General features: G+C 41.0%; 1 protein-coding gene across 3 annotated transcripts in view; it reads right to left on the reverse strand.

Annotated features, from left to right (window-relative positions):
* The window catches only part of RB1 (RB transcriptional corepressor 1), a gene marked incomplete at its 3' end in the record, with an annotated part of 133762 nt that extends 119198 nt beyond the window's left edge, over positions 1 to 14564 (reverse strand). For all 3 annotated transcript variants that reach the window (XM_082859168.1, XM_082859169.1, XM_082859170.1), the window contains exons 1-2: positions 14279 to 14564; positions 11388 to 11514 (exon numbers count right to left, since the gene is read on the reverse strand). In XM_082859168.1, coding sequence (XP_082715294.1) covers positions 11388 to 11514; positions 14279 to 14421 — 270 coding nt within the window. In that variant the 5' untranslated portion in view covers positions 14422 to 14564. The remainder of the gene's footprint in view (positions 1 to 11387; positions 11515 to 14278) is intronic.
* Between the last annotated feature and the right edge of the window lie 806 nt (positions 14565 to 15370).

A 15370-nucleotide genomic window follows, 5' to 3' on the forward strand; every position in this document is an offset into this window, starting at 1 on the left:
AAAAAAAGAAACGGAAAATATTTTTTAAAATAATGGCCAAAATGTGATGAAAGACATGAATATAAGCATCCAAGAAGCTTAAACTCCAAGTAGGATGAACTCAAAGGGACCCATTCCAAGACATATTATAAGTAAGCTGCCAGTCCCAAGGACAAAGGGAGAATTTTTTTTTCTTTTTTTTTTTTGGTATGCGGGCCTCTCACTGTTGTGGCCTCTCCCGTTGCAGAGCACAGGCTCCGGACGCACAGGCTCAGTGGCCATGGCTCATGGGCCCAGCCACTCCGCGGCATGTGGGACCCCCCCCGGACCGGGGCACGAACCCGTGTCCCCTGCATCGGCAGGCAGACTGTCAACCACTGCGCCACCAGGGAAGCCCACAAAGGGAGAATTTTTAAAGCAGCAAGAAAGAAGAAAGCCATCATGTATAAAGGATCTTCAATAAGATTATCTGCAGATTTCTCATCAGAAACTCTGAAGGCCAGAAGGCAGTATTCAGAAGGAGCTGATGTATTCAATGTGCTAAAAGAAAAAAACTGTCAGCCAGGATTGCTATAGGCAGCAAAACTGTCCTTCAAAAGTGAGGAAAAAATTAAGACATTCTTAGATAAACAAAAGTTGAGGAAGATAATTATCATTACCACTACACATATCCTATGAGCAATGCTAAAAGGAGTCCTGCAGGTTGAAATTAAAGGACTAAAGTCAGTAACTCAAAGCCATATGAAGAAATAAAAATCTCAGTAAAAGTATATACGTGGGCAGGACTTCCTGGGTGGTGCAGTGGTTAAGAATCTGCTTGCCAATGCAGGGGACACAGGTTCAATCCTTGGTCTGGAAAGATCCCACATGCCTCAGAGCAACTATGCCCGTGAGCCACAAATACTGAGCCTGCGCTCTAGAGCCCGCAAGCCACAACTACTGAAGCGTGCGTGCCTACAGCCCATGCTCAGCAACAAGAGAAGCCACCGCAATGAGAAGCCTGTGCACCGCAATGAAAAGTAGCCCCCACTCGCCACAACTAGAGAAAGCCTGTGCACAGCAACAAAGACCCACCGCAGCAAAGATAAATAAAATAAATAAATTTTTTACATAGGCGATTGCAGGGCTTCCCTGGTGGCGCAGTGGTTGAGAGTCCGCCTGCTGATGCAGGGGACACGGGTTTGTGCCCCGGTCCAGGAAGATCCCACATGCCGCGGAGCGGCTGGGCCCGTGAGCCATGGCCGCTGAGCCTGCGCGTCCAGAGCCTATGCTCCGCAACGGGAGAGGCCACAACAGTGAGAGGCCCGCGTACCGCAAAAAAAAAAAAGGGCAATTGCAAAAGATATTATTATTGTAATAATAATGTGTAACTTCACTTTTTGTTTTCTACATAATTTAAGAGACTGATGCATTAAAAATTATTAGTTTATGTTTTCGGACTCTCAATATAAAAAGACATAATTTTGTGACATCAACAACTGAAAGGAGTATGGACAGCACTGTTGAAGAAGCATAATCTTCTATGTTATTGAAGTTAAGCTTGAATAAATTCAAATTAGAGTGTTAAAACTTTAGGATGTTAAATGTAATCTCCATGGTAACTACAAAGAAAACAATGAAAGAATATACACAAAAGGAAATAAGAAAGGAATTTAAACATTTCAATAAAAAAGCCAGCTAAACACAAAAGAATTAGTGAAAACAGAAAATCAACAGAAAAACCAAGGAAACCAAAATCTGTTACTTTGAAAAGATCAATAAAATCAATAAGCCTATAGTCAGATTAACTACAAAAAGAGAGTGAAAGAGAAGACACAAATTACTCATAACAGAAATGTATGTGACTGTTTTTCTCTAGCTGCCTTTTCTCTCTTTAACTTTTGCCATTTTAATTATGATACGTCTTGGGTTCATATTGTTTGGGACTCTGGGTGTTTCCTGCACCTGGATATCTGTTTCACTGTCTAGGTCTGGGAAGTTTTCAGCCATAATTCCAACAATTACATTTTCTACCCTTTCTCTCTCTCTTCTCCTTCTCGGACCCCTATATTGTGAATTTTAGTGCACCTGATATTGTCCCAAAGGTTCCTTATTCTTCTCATTTTTTAAAATCTGTTTTTCTTTTTGCTGTTCTGACTGGGTGATTTCTGTTATTCTTTCAGATCCCTTATGCATTCTCCTGTATCACCTAACCTGCTGTTAATTCTCTCTAGTGTGTTTTTCACTTCAGTTGTTGTGTTCTTCAGCTCTTTTTTTTTTTTTTTTTGCGGTATACGGGCCTCTCGCTGTTCTGGCCTCTCCCCTTGCGGAGCACAGGCTCTGGACGCGCAGGCTCAGTGGCCATGGCTCACGGGCCCAGCCGCTCTGCGGCATGTGGGATCTTCCAGGACCGGGGCACGAACCTGTGTCCCCTGCATCGGCAGGTGGACTCTCAACCACTGTGCCACCAGGAAAGACCCCTGACTGGTTTTTTTGTGTGTGTAGTTTCTTGTTAAAATTCTCATTGTGTTCATCTATTCTTTTCCCCAGTTCTGTTAGCATACTTATTACTATCGCTTTGAATTCTTTATCAGGTATTTACCTCTGTTTCATTAGAGTCTGTTTTTCCCCCCCCCAGGGTTTTTTTCTTGCTCTTTCATTTGAAACATACTCCTCTGTCTTCTCATTTTGTTTAACTTTCTCTGTCGCCATGAAATTAGGTGAAGCAGTTACCTCTCCCAGTCTTGAAGGCAGGTCCTCATGTGGGGATGTCTCTATGCAGTCTGCATGTGTCCAGTTGCTTTGGTAGGAGTGCTGCTGGATCTGAGGTGAGCACAGTCTGGATCTTCCTTCAGGGTGTGCTGGCAGCCAACACTTTGGTAGGAGGTAGGGCTGAAGTTGGAGTGGCTAGTCAGAACTGGGGCTTCTCTGCTTAATGGCTGTCACCGCCCTGTGAGAGGTGGGGTGGGGCTCAAGGGGCTGGAACAGGAGTCCTGAGGGAACTGGGTTTCGGCTAGGTGGGTGGCAGTCCCTGCCTTGGTTTGGGGCTCATCCAGAGCTCGAGGGCATGGGGCTGTACTTCTGTGCTGATTTCACTCTCCCCACCCTCTGGTGCACATGCCTTGGTTAGAGGCTGGGTCAGGGCTTGAGGGGCTGGTGCCATGCCACTGACCTGGTTTTGCTCCCTTCTAGGTGTGAGCAGGGGCACACAATCCTGCGATGGCAGTCTCCACCCTAGAGCTACTTTCGCTCCCTCTCGCGTGTGTGTAAGGAAGCCTCACTTGAGTGACAACATTCTCCGCCCGGGATCTGGTTTCACTCCCCGCCGAGTGTACACACTGACACACATGCTGGTAATGGCTGCCTCCACACTCAGAGACAGGGGCTGGGTCCAAGCAGGCTTGGATCCCTCCACGTGTGCGCACTCTCATCAACAGCCTGCTCCTTAGTCGGGTGCAGCACCAGAGCAAGAGGCGCTGGAGCAGGAGCCCTGTGCAGGCTGGGAAGTACACTGGGGCGGTCCTGAGAAGCCGGCCAGAGCCCCAGGAAGTTTTCCATCTGCTGCCTCTGTGCTGTGACTGGGAGTAAGCAAGTCTGTGCATGCTCTTCAAAAGCAGTGTCTCGGTTTCTTATATCTCTCCAGTAAGCCCCACTGATTTTCAAACCAGTTAAGGGGGTCATCTTCCCAGCACTGGACCCTTGGGCTAGGATGCCTAATATGTGGCTCAAATCCCTCACTCCCTCAGGGATAATTCCCAAGCCTGTGACATCCCCTTCCTCTTGTGTCCCCCACAGCAGGTACAGGTCCCGACCAGCTTGCTTCTCCTCCCTTCCTACCAGCCTTCGTGTGGTTCTTCCTTTACAGCCTTGGTTGTAGAAGAGTCATCTTGCTAGTCCCCGGGTCGATTTCACCAAACATCGCTCTATATCTAGTTCTGGTTTTGATGTGTTCAAGTGAGTGAAGGTGAGCCCGTGTCCTTTAACTCTATCTTGATCTCTCTCTCCTCCCTCTGTACAGTTTTTCACAGCGGCTGCACCAATATACATTCTTACCAACAGTGTACTAGGGTTCCCTTTTCTCTACATTCTCACCAACACTTGTTATTTCTTGTCTTTTTGATAATAGCCATTCTAACAGATGTGAGTGATATTTTATTATGGCTTGATTTGCATTTTCCCAATGATTAGAGATGTTAAGCACCTTTTCATGTACCTGTAAGCCATCCATATGTCTTCTATGGAAATATGTCTATTCTGTTCCTCTGCCCAGTTTTTAACTGGATTGTTTGTTCTTTATGTATTTTGGATATTAACCCCTTATCAGATATATGATTTGCAAATATTTTCTCCCAATTGGTAGGTTGCCTTTTCATTTTGTTGATGCTTTCCTTTCCTGTACAGAAGCTTTTTATTTTGACGTAGTCCTACTTGTTTATTTTTGCTTTTGTTGCCTTTGCTTTTGGTGTCAAATTCAAAAAATCATCGCCAAGACTGATGTCAAGGAGCTTACCACCTGTTTTCTTCTAGGGGTTTACGGTTTCTTATGTTCAAGTCTTTAATCCACTTCAAGCTCGTTTTTGTCTATGGTGTGAGACGGTGAGTTTCATTTTGTGCATGTGGCTGTCCAGTTTTCCCGGCACCCTTTATTGAAGACACTGTCTTACCCCTGTTGTATATTCTTGGCTCCTTTTGTCACAAATTAACTGACCACATATGTGTGTGGGTTTATTTCTGGGCTCTCTATTCTTTTCCATTGATCTATGTGTCTGTTTGAATGCTAATCCCATTCCATTCTGATTAATGTAGCTTTGTAATATAGTTTGAAGTCAGGAAGTATGATAGCAATGATACTTAGATACAATACCAACCAAAGGCATGATTCAGAAAAGAATTTATAAACCAGACTTTATTAAAATTAAATATTTCTGTTCTGTGAAAGACACTGTCAAGATAATGAGAAGTCAAGCCACAGAATGGGAGAAAATATTGGCAAAAGACATATCTGAAAAGGACTGTTACCCAAAATACATAAACTCCTCCTAAAACTCCTCCTAAAACAATAAGAAAATAAACAGCAGATTTAAAAATTGGCACAAGGTGTAGTCACCGCTCCAAAGAAGATGTACAGATGGCAAGTAAACATGTGAAAAGATGTTCAGCATCACATATCATTAGAGAATTGCAAATTGAAACAATGAGAGAGCACACCTATTAGAATGGCCAAAATTCAAAACACTGACAACACCAAATGCTGGGAAGAATGTGAAACAATAAGAACTTTCATTAATGATACAGCCACTCTGGATATAATCTGGACGTTTCTTACAAAAATAAACGTACTCTTACCATAGGATCTTACCACAGGATCCAGCAATCACACTCCTTGGTGTTTACTTAAAGAGTGGAAAACTGATGTCCACACAAAAACCTATACACGAATGTTCACAGCAGCTTTATTCATAATAGCTAAAACCTATGAACAGCACATCCATCTTTCAGTAAATGAATGATTAAACAAACTGTGGTCCAGCCATACCATGGAATACTACCAAAAAAAAAAAAAAAACAACGAACAAACTATTTGCAATGGGCTGAATTGAGCTCCCCCCACAAAATTCCTATGTTGCAGCCCTAACCCCAAGTACCTGAGAATGTAACTGTATTTGGAGACAGGGTCTCAAAGAGGTACAGTAAGTTAAAATGAGGACAGAAGTGTGGGCCTTACTGAATCTGACTAGCATCCTTACATGAACAGGAAATCTGACACACAAAAAGGCGCCAGGGATATGCGCACAGGAAAACCATTCCAGAACATAAGGAGAAGGCAGCCATCTGCAAGCCAAGGAGGGAGGCCTCAGAAGAAACCAAAGCTGCCCAGCTCTTATCTTGGATTTCCAGCCTCCAAAACTGTGAGAAAATACATTTCTGCTGTCTAAGCCACCCAGTCTGTAGTATTTTGTTACAGCAGCCTTAGCAAACTAATATATTGACATATAACATCACTGTATCTCCAGGGAATTAAGCTGAATGAAAAAAGACAATCCCAAAGGTTAAATACTATATGACCTCACATCCAATTCATTCTTGATGTTACAAAATACAGTTAACCCTTGAAGAACATGGCTATGAACTCTGTGCATCCACTTACAGGCAGACTTTTTTCGGTAGTAAATACTATACTACTACGTGACCTAAGGTTGGCTGAACCTTCAGATGTGAAACTGCGGAAACAGAGGAACCTTGTATAGGAAGGAACTGCATATGCGGATTGTTGACTGTGTGGAGGGTTGGCGCCCCTAACCCGCACACTGTTCAAGGGTCAACAGTATGTCATAATATCATTGAGTAAAGATCTTATTAAATGTCTATGTACAGTCAAACTGGGCTACTGGTACTGTCAAGATAATACTTGAAAAGATGATTATAATCATTGGTCACCTTTACAGAATGTTACAAAACAAACTCATCAGCTTGAAAACTAGTCAATAAAAGCAAAGAATAAAGCACTTATCCTACCTTTCCTGAATAATCTGTACTTCAGAATAAGAATAATTGATGGAGGAAAGTTTCCATTTACAGAAGAATTACAGCTAATAATTGAAAACGGAATGATAAAGTTATCAGTTCACCATTTAGCAACCCCTGATGTATCTAGTCAATGGTCATCAATAATAGCTTACATCAAAAAAAGAAAAAAAGAGAGAGAGAGATAGCAAGACATTATGTGTCTACTAACAGTCAAACACAACAACATCTCTGAAGTATTTCTTCTGGAAAATATCAAACCAGGATCTGATCAGGCCTCTAGATCCATTTCTAGGAAACACAGAGAATTAGCAAATATGTTAAACAATGAAGGAGGTACAATCTGTAAAATACACACTGTAAGAAATTCCACAGGATAAACAATCCAGTTTCTTCAACAAATAAATTGAAGAAAAAAAAAAGAAAAGAAAAGAAAGGAAAAGGGGGAGGGAAGGAAGACGTGAAACCAACAGATTAAAAGATTTAAGACACAAGTCAACCAATCATACTGTATGGACCTTATTTAAATCCTCATTAGAGCATACTGAAAAAAAAAAAGAACTTATGAAACAATCAAGAAAATTTGAATGCTGGATACTTGATATTAAGGAATTTTCATTAATTTTGTCAGGTGTGATGAACTGTGGTCATTTTTTTAAGAGTTCTTATTTTTTTCCCCATACATACTGAAATATGTACAGATGAAACATCATATCTGGGATACTTTAAAATAATCTGGGGTCAGGGAGAAATAGAGTTTGGCTATGACTGATAACTGCTGAAGCTGGTTAAGAGGTATATGAGAAGTCATACTATTTTCTCTACCTACTTTTATAAATATCTGCAATTCTCTGTAACAAAATGTTTTAAAAAATTAATCTGAGGACTAATAAAAACAGAAATAAAAGAAGCTGCAAATATCCTACAACTGTAATACAAATGTAACGTTCACGTACATGTTCTGAAGTGCACTTGGCTCAGCAACATCCACATACAATCAGGATACCAGCACCATCGCCAAACAGAAAGGGTACATATATTACTAAGGACTAGAAAACTACAGGTAAAGGGACCTTTCACTACACATAATTTTAAAATAGATATTCTGCTTTCTAAGGTTAGTAAGAAACCCCATCATATTTCTGCAGTATAGCTTAAATGGAATGCCTAGTATTACTCCAATTCCAAACTATTTTTTTCAATTATCTTTCTAAATATAATGACCTATAAAAATGCCTCTATCAAGGGCAATATATTTCAAAGCCCTTGAATATATACACACAAAAAACATATACAAACACACATACACACACACACATACACATGCAAAGCCCAAAGAAACTGACATTCAGACATCATTTCTGCTTTGCAGATGAGCAAACAGAGACTGGAGAATTAACCAATTTGCCTAAAATCATATAGCTACATTACAACTACAAAGTTTTTTGCTCTGAGGTCCAAGGTCTTTTCTATTCTACCACACTATCATTCAAGACACAGAAAGAAAACCAAAATTCCAACAACTGATTCACCATAAGTCACAGTATGAAAAGCATTCCTGGCCAATTTCTTGATGGAAAGTTCCTTATTTTATTCATATGCTATAAGCAGCACGAACACAATCTAATCTTACAACAGCAATCACCTATTACATACTTACTAAACATTTATACAAGGAGAAATTTCTAGACAAAATACCACAAACCTTTCCTTTAAAAGAATTAATGTATGCTTTCATGTATGCATAAACAACTTCTTTTACTCTGAAGAACTCAAAAATGTGGATTTTAGCAAAAATACTGCATCAGAATCACTATACATCCATTTAAAACTTCAACCATTTTAACTGATTCTTAAATTCTCCTAAAAAAATATTAATGTAAGATTTTCTGCAGTAATTCTTAAGTCAAATAATTCCTCTTGCATGACCTAATATAGGCACTCATTTACACTAATAAGTGCTTTATATGCATGAATTTATTTAATCCACAAAATAACTCCAAGTTCCAAAAATCATTGTTAGTTCCCTTTACAAATAAAAAAACTGAGGCTTGGAGATTTTAGGTAACTTTTCGAGATCACAGAGCCAGTATATGGTAGATCTGAGACTTGAGTCAGTCCAGTCTGATGACAAATTCTTGCTCTTAACCCATCCTCTATTCCAATAAACATTATCTATTTTCAGTTGCCAAAAAGTGCCCTAAGTTACCACATTCCTCTTCTTGTTTCAAAGAAGACAGACAATCGCAACTAGAATGGCTGCATAGGAAACAGGTTCATTTTGTCATTCATTCGCTTCTCAGCACACACTGGCTCATATTCTCCCTTAGAAATTACTGTATAAATGAAGGTTAAATTATCAGGTCAACCCTCAGAAACTTAACTATCACTTAAAATAAGATTTCTATGCAAAAGTCTGGTGAATTATAACAGGACAATACAACATCATCCAGTCGTACCCAACAAAAAGGTACCCCAAATCCCAAAGGCAACATGAAATTCCTTTCTTGTCTTCCTCAGCACACAACCAGGAATGACTGCACATGTCCTAGTCCCCGTCATGAGCTCCATCAGGAGATGAGTTTTAAAGTGTGCCAGTTGCCGTAGAAAGCAGGGACAAAGCCAGGAGGAGAAAAGGGTAGGATACAAAAGCAGTAACATTTATTCATATATATATATACATACATATATATATGTGTATATATATATACATATATATATTCATATACATGAAATGTTACTTTTATATATATATTATATATATATTTTATATATATATATAGTGTGTGTGTGTATATATATGTATGTATGTGTATATATATATATATATATATATATATATATATATATATATATATATATATATTCAAGTCTGAAGCCCAAAACTATTAACTGCTACAGTTCAGTTAAAAAAAAAAAAAAGTTTTCTGTGAACCAGCCCGGAAATCTAACTACCATATTGTACTTGCAAAGAGATTTGGAACACAACCAGCTTAAAAGTTGGAAACTATCTATACTCACCAAACTCTCTACAATCAAATACCCCTTCTCAACTTCTGAAAAGTAAAAGCCTAGTATTCATGGAAGAGAGAGAAGTGAAGGACTCTTTAACGGCATGCACAGAAACAGCTCTGTACATGAAGTACCCAAATCAGTGGAAATATATATTAGGTCCTTTGGGATGATACCAATAATATCATTCATCCAAGATACTTAAGGTATTCCTTTTTAGTATGGAGTTCTTGAATATGTCCAGATCTTTGGAACTGTGAGATTTGTTTTCTCCTTTTTTTTGTTACCAGGTACTATGGACTGAATGCTTGTGTCCCCCCCAAAATTCATATGCTGAAAACCTAATACCCAATGTGATGTTATTAGGGGATGAGGCCTTCAGGAGTGATTAGGTCAGGAGGGCAGAGCCCTCATGAATGGAATTGGTGCCCTTATAAAAGAAGCCAGTAAAAGCTCCCACCCACTCTGCCAAGTGAGGCCAGTGACAACGCACTATCTATGAACAAGTAAGTGGGCCCTCACCAGACACAGAATCTGCCAGCACCATGATCTTGGACTTCCCAGCCTCCAGAACTGTGAGAAATAAATTTCTATTGTTTATAAGCTACCCAGTTTATGGCATTTGTTATAATAGTCCAAATAGACTAAGACATCAGAGATTTTTTTAATGGTTTTAAATAGTTATTTTTATGGGATGTACATAAGCACATTTTGTTGCGTTGATCTGATCAGTAAAAAAAGACATACATGTACTCTACTACAATACTGATGAGAAAGTAAACTCATGAAAAGTGTCTGGAGTGCAATTTAGCAATAATTACCAAGAGTTTTATACATGTTCATAGCTTTTGACTCAGTAATTCAACTTGTAAGAATGTATTCTAATAATCAGAGATTGGTTCATGAATTTATTTAACAAGTTATCACAGACTTACTTTCTGCCAGGCATCACTCTTACGAATAAGGATGTTTAATCACATTATTTTACAGCTCCAAAGTTGGAGGAAAAAATGTCATATAACAGTAAGAGTTAACAAATTAAAATACATATAATGAATAAAATATTACACTACCACTGGACACTACATTATCAAATATCAAAAAATATTTAATAACATAAGAAAATGCTCATATGTTAAGAAAAAAATTTTTTAAACAAGACACAAACCTATATGTAACTACATGTACCTACATATAACTACATGTATGGGATCATACATGTAGTTATATACAGTATGCTTTAGATCTTATTAGTCAGGGTCCTTGGTTAAGTTACTTAACCTTGCTCTACTTCAGTGTCTTCATCTATAAAATGAAGGTTTTACATTTTACATGTAAAATAAAGATTTTATATTTCACATCTTAATGGATTGTCAAATGGGTTCTTTGAAAAGTGTTTATAATATTCCCCAGCACATATAAAGCATCAATAATTATTTGCTGGTGGTATACACATACAGATGCAAAGAAAAAATGGAAGAAATACTTCAAAATATTACCAAAGATCCTGAATTCTAAGGCAATCAGGAAATTTGAACACTATTATGAGATACTAAAAATTATTTTATAAGATATAAAAAATTATTTTATGAGGTATGAAATTATTTTATGAGGCATTTTTTGTTTTTTAAAAAGTCTTTATAGCAGACAGAAGTATTTATGAATAAAATATGATACCTAAAATTTGCTTTAAAATACTTTGGTGGGGGGCCTACATGGAGAGTTTTGGGTTCTTTTTAATTTTTAATGTTATCAGAAGTAAATTGTCTCTGGGTAATAGAATTGTTACTAGCTTTGCTTTATATTTTCCATTTTCTAAATTTTCTACAGTGATTAAAAATTATTTTTAAAATTAGAAAAATGTTTTCAAAAAATTTTAAGACAATCCTTACCAAGACTCCATCCACAGATGAAACTTTCTCCCAAGTTAACCAAGCTCTTTCTCTGACATGATCTGGTATCCTTAATTTCTGACATAATGCAGTAAAATCAGGTTCTTCAGTTTCTTCAAACTCAAGCCTACCAAACGAAAATATACATGTAATAGGCACATACTTACAATCAAATTAATTAAATATTTGTTTCAATATTTTGCATATAATAGCACTATCCTGAAAGAAAGCATCACTAAATACTTTAGGATCTTATTTATCTTTGAAAAAAATTACACTTAGAATTTAAACATATGTTTATCTTCTTCGGTCTTTCCAAAACAAGAATACCACACAGCGAAAAATGTCTGCTGGTCTGGTGAATCACATACTTTAGAGCAGCAAAATAGCCTTGTGAAGGAAAGTAAGTACAATAGCTAAAACTGTTTGGGAAAGCTGGGATGACACTAGCCAAGAGGAAAGCCTTAGATAATATTACAAAATCAATTCAATATCAGTAACTTTGCTAAAATACAATCAATGTTTCATTTAATCTACCTACTAGTATTTCTTACATGATGACCAAATTCAGCCTTTTCTTCTTGATCTTTCTTAACCAAGACAAGCAGTCAAAAAATTCTTCTTGCCTAACTCTTTTTCATTCACTTAATGTCTATTTGACATCTAATAATAATAATAGTAGTACGAGGCATAGCTTACAGTTTTTTAGTATTTGCTATGGCCCCATACAAAGTACCCTGGATGAAGGTAGACTGAACCCCACATCAGCCCTATTATGTAAGTACTCTTATTATCCTTGTTTTACAGATAAGTACCAAATCAGAAAAGTTAAAAGTACTCACCTGAGATCACAGCCAGTAAATGGGAAACCCTGATATAAACCCAATAACCTAACTCTATAATCCATGCCCCTGACCACTATTCCAGACTGCCAACCCTACTTCGAAACATAATTACCTTTTGGTTATCTCAAGAATGAAGATGGTATGTTGTTCCTAGTGATGGTTTCCCTTACAACTGTATCACTTAAGCCAGAGATAATACAGTAGCAGGAAGACCTCAACTCTCAAAGTAGACATGGGCTCTGTCACTGGAAATGCAGTTGGACTGGGCCCTGAATCCATCCCAAGTAAGTTTCTCGGCTTCAGATTGCCAGGCAGTGGTTCTATCCTTGTTAAGTAGTTAACCTGTAGAGTTTGATAGCCCATGCTAAGGAAACATTTTATGGGTAAGGATAATCAAGAACAGACTGCATGGTTTTGACTTACAGGAGAATTTTTGATAGTTCCATCATTTAAAGGTATATAAAATAGTTTTGCAAAATAAAAGAAACAAAGTCTCTTTTCCCAGGTGATGGCCAGAACTTCAATATTTCTGGTTACCCTACAATAATCAAGAATGCTTCCAAGCTCTGTGGATAACATGGGGCTCTTTACAGTAGACTTCACTGCACTTTACAAAGGGAAACTGGAAAGTACTGTATATATCAGTCTAATCAGAAACGAATGTCTTCTCCCAGAACATCCCTGGGCTTTTTTTTTTTTAAAACTAGCGAGAATGATTTTTAATTAATACATAAGACAGTCTAAATATATGCATTTCGAATAGCTTTTCACAAACCATTTCCAAAGCCCATTCCAATCTTTAACAATTTGTCCCGAATTCTGTTAGTGTCTGGGGAGATAAGAGAAATAGGACTTGCTGATAGACTAGAACTGCAGGAGGGAGTACTGAGGGACAGAAAGGAGTCCCATTCCCTTGAAACTAATGTGTAGTCTCAAAGTAGGGCTAGTGCTGACAATAATAATGACAACTGTATTCGTTCAATCTTAGGTTCTAACCATAAAGCATCACAATCGAGAAAAATAAGCTGCTGCAATATATATCTCCTTGTCATATTCTGCTGCATTATCATGGACTTGCTTAAATTTAGAATCCACTTAGGAGAAAAAAAAATAATTCCATGTGAGCACAAAAACACTAATTTTGTACTCAAACAAACAAAACAAAAAAGGAGGACACCAGGATCCTCGCTGGCTCAAAGCCAAAACGCAAAATGGAAGAAATAATGAGGCACGCTGAAGCAGACTAACATGAAAGAAGAGTTTTATGCAACGAGAAAAAAGAAAAAGTTTAGAAACTTTCAAGCTCTTGGGCTAAATGTCTCACAATATTTTCGCCCATGCACCAGTTCCTCTAAAGAGTTATGTTCCACCAGTCACTACCGATGGCTGTGAATCCTCACGTACTGAAAGCACTCTTCTAAGGGAACGCCATAAAGCACCTCAGCCGAGTTTCCTGGGGGCAACTGACACCCAGGACCCTGCGCTTCACGTCCGATGGCATCTCTGCAGCAGCGTCCAAGGCTTTTCTGGCTGGCCTCTCCCAGGACTGGGCTTCAGATGCAGCTGCACGCCCAGAGGAAAATACTTTCCAACTGCTGCATCGCAGGAGACCAAAACATAAAGTCAAATGACCACCGGAGGACTACAAACCTCAACATGAGAAAAACCTCTCCAACAGGCACCAGTGTTTTTTTCGTTTTGCATTTGATGGGGTCTCGAAATCACCCGCCGCCTGCGAGACTCCAGTCTCGCGGAGGAAAGGCGGCACCTGTCACTTCGCTCAGCGACCCGAGCCCCACCCGCCCGACACCTGTCAAGCTGGAGCCGAGACCCCTCCCGGCCGCCCTCTCCTCGCTCCCGAACCCAGACTCCTGTCAGCCTCCTCCGGGCGCTCCGCGGCGGTGGGGCACCGGGAGAGTCCCTACTCCCGCCGGGACCCGGTCCCCGGCGGAGACGCGCCCCCGCCTAGACGCCGCGGCGCCCGCCGACGCACCCTCCGGGCGCCCTTCCTGCGCGCCGCCCGCGGCGGCGGCTCGGCTCGCTCACCTGGCCAGAGGCAGGTCCTCGGGGCCGCTATCCTGCTCGGGGTCCTCCTCAGGAGGGGGCGGCGGGGGAGGCGGCGGGGGCTCCGCGGCGGCGGCGGCGGCGGCGGCGGCGGCTGCTGCTCTACGGGGGGTTTTGGGCGGCATGACGCCCTCGCAGGGCAGGCGCCAGCGGACGCTGGAGGAGGGCCGGGGAGGGAGGACGCGCGCACGTCGGGCACGCCCCGTCCTCTGCCGACTCCCGTTACAAAAATAATTTGAACGTCCCCTGAGAAAAACCGGACGAGCCCTCCCCCGCCCGGCAACCGAGCGCCGCGTCCAACCGCGGGAAAACGTCACTTCCGCCAGCGGCGTCACGTCCGCGAGGCTCCCGGGCCAGCCGGCGTCGGGAGGGCACCGGGGAGCCGGGCGATGCGCGGGGCGGGGGCGCGGTCGGGAGGGGAGCCCTGGCCTGGGCCCAGGCGCCCGCCCAGAGGCAGCCGCAGCCGCCTGAACTTGTCTCTTCCCGAAACTCGCCCTTCCAGGCGTGGGTTCCGGTAACGGGACGCTACCCAGCCTGGTGGGCGAGCGCAGGCCCCATCACTATCTGCGGGTGGATCCGGATCTACGGTGGAGGCCCGGCCAGGAGTATCTGGCGAGCGCACCCGGGGCGGGCACGCCCCTCTGCTCCGTGGGCGGTGCCCTCCCTCTCGCCCGCAGTCCTACCGCCCAATCCGTTAAGCGAAGTCGTCCGAAACAAAAACAAAAACTTCTGGAACACCTCTCAGGAGCTGAATTTGCCAACCCTTAGGAGAGACTAAGTATGGGACAGTGACTGACCTTTTAGAGTTCTTTTGGGGAAGGGGTTGGGCAAAGAACTGATGACAGGGTGCTAAATGATTTAACAGGGGTGTAAGATCAGGAAGCACCCTCGAAATGTATAAGGGACAGCTTCAGAGGAGAAGTGGCATTTGAGTAGAAGTTTGCCCGACGGACCTAACATTTAAGGAGGACTTTGTGTACAAGGGACTGTTCTGGCCACTTTACATAATTGTCCTACTTAATACTCAGAAACAACCCTTTAAAATGAGTCGTAGTCCTATTACACTTTCCAGCT

The sequence above is a fragment of the Leucopleurus acutus genome (assembly GCF_964270905.1).
Source record: "Leucopleurus acutus genome assembly, chromosome: 18".
Lineage (NCBI taxonomy): Eukaryota > Metazoa > Chordata > Mammalia > Artiodactyla > Delphinidae > Leucopleurus > Leucopleurus acutus.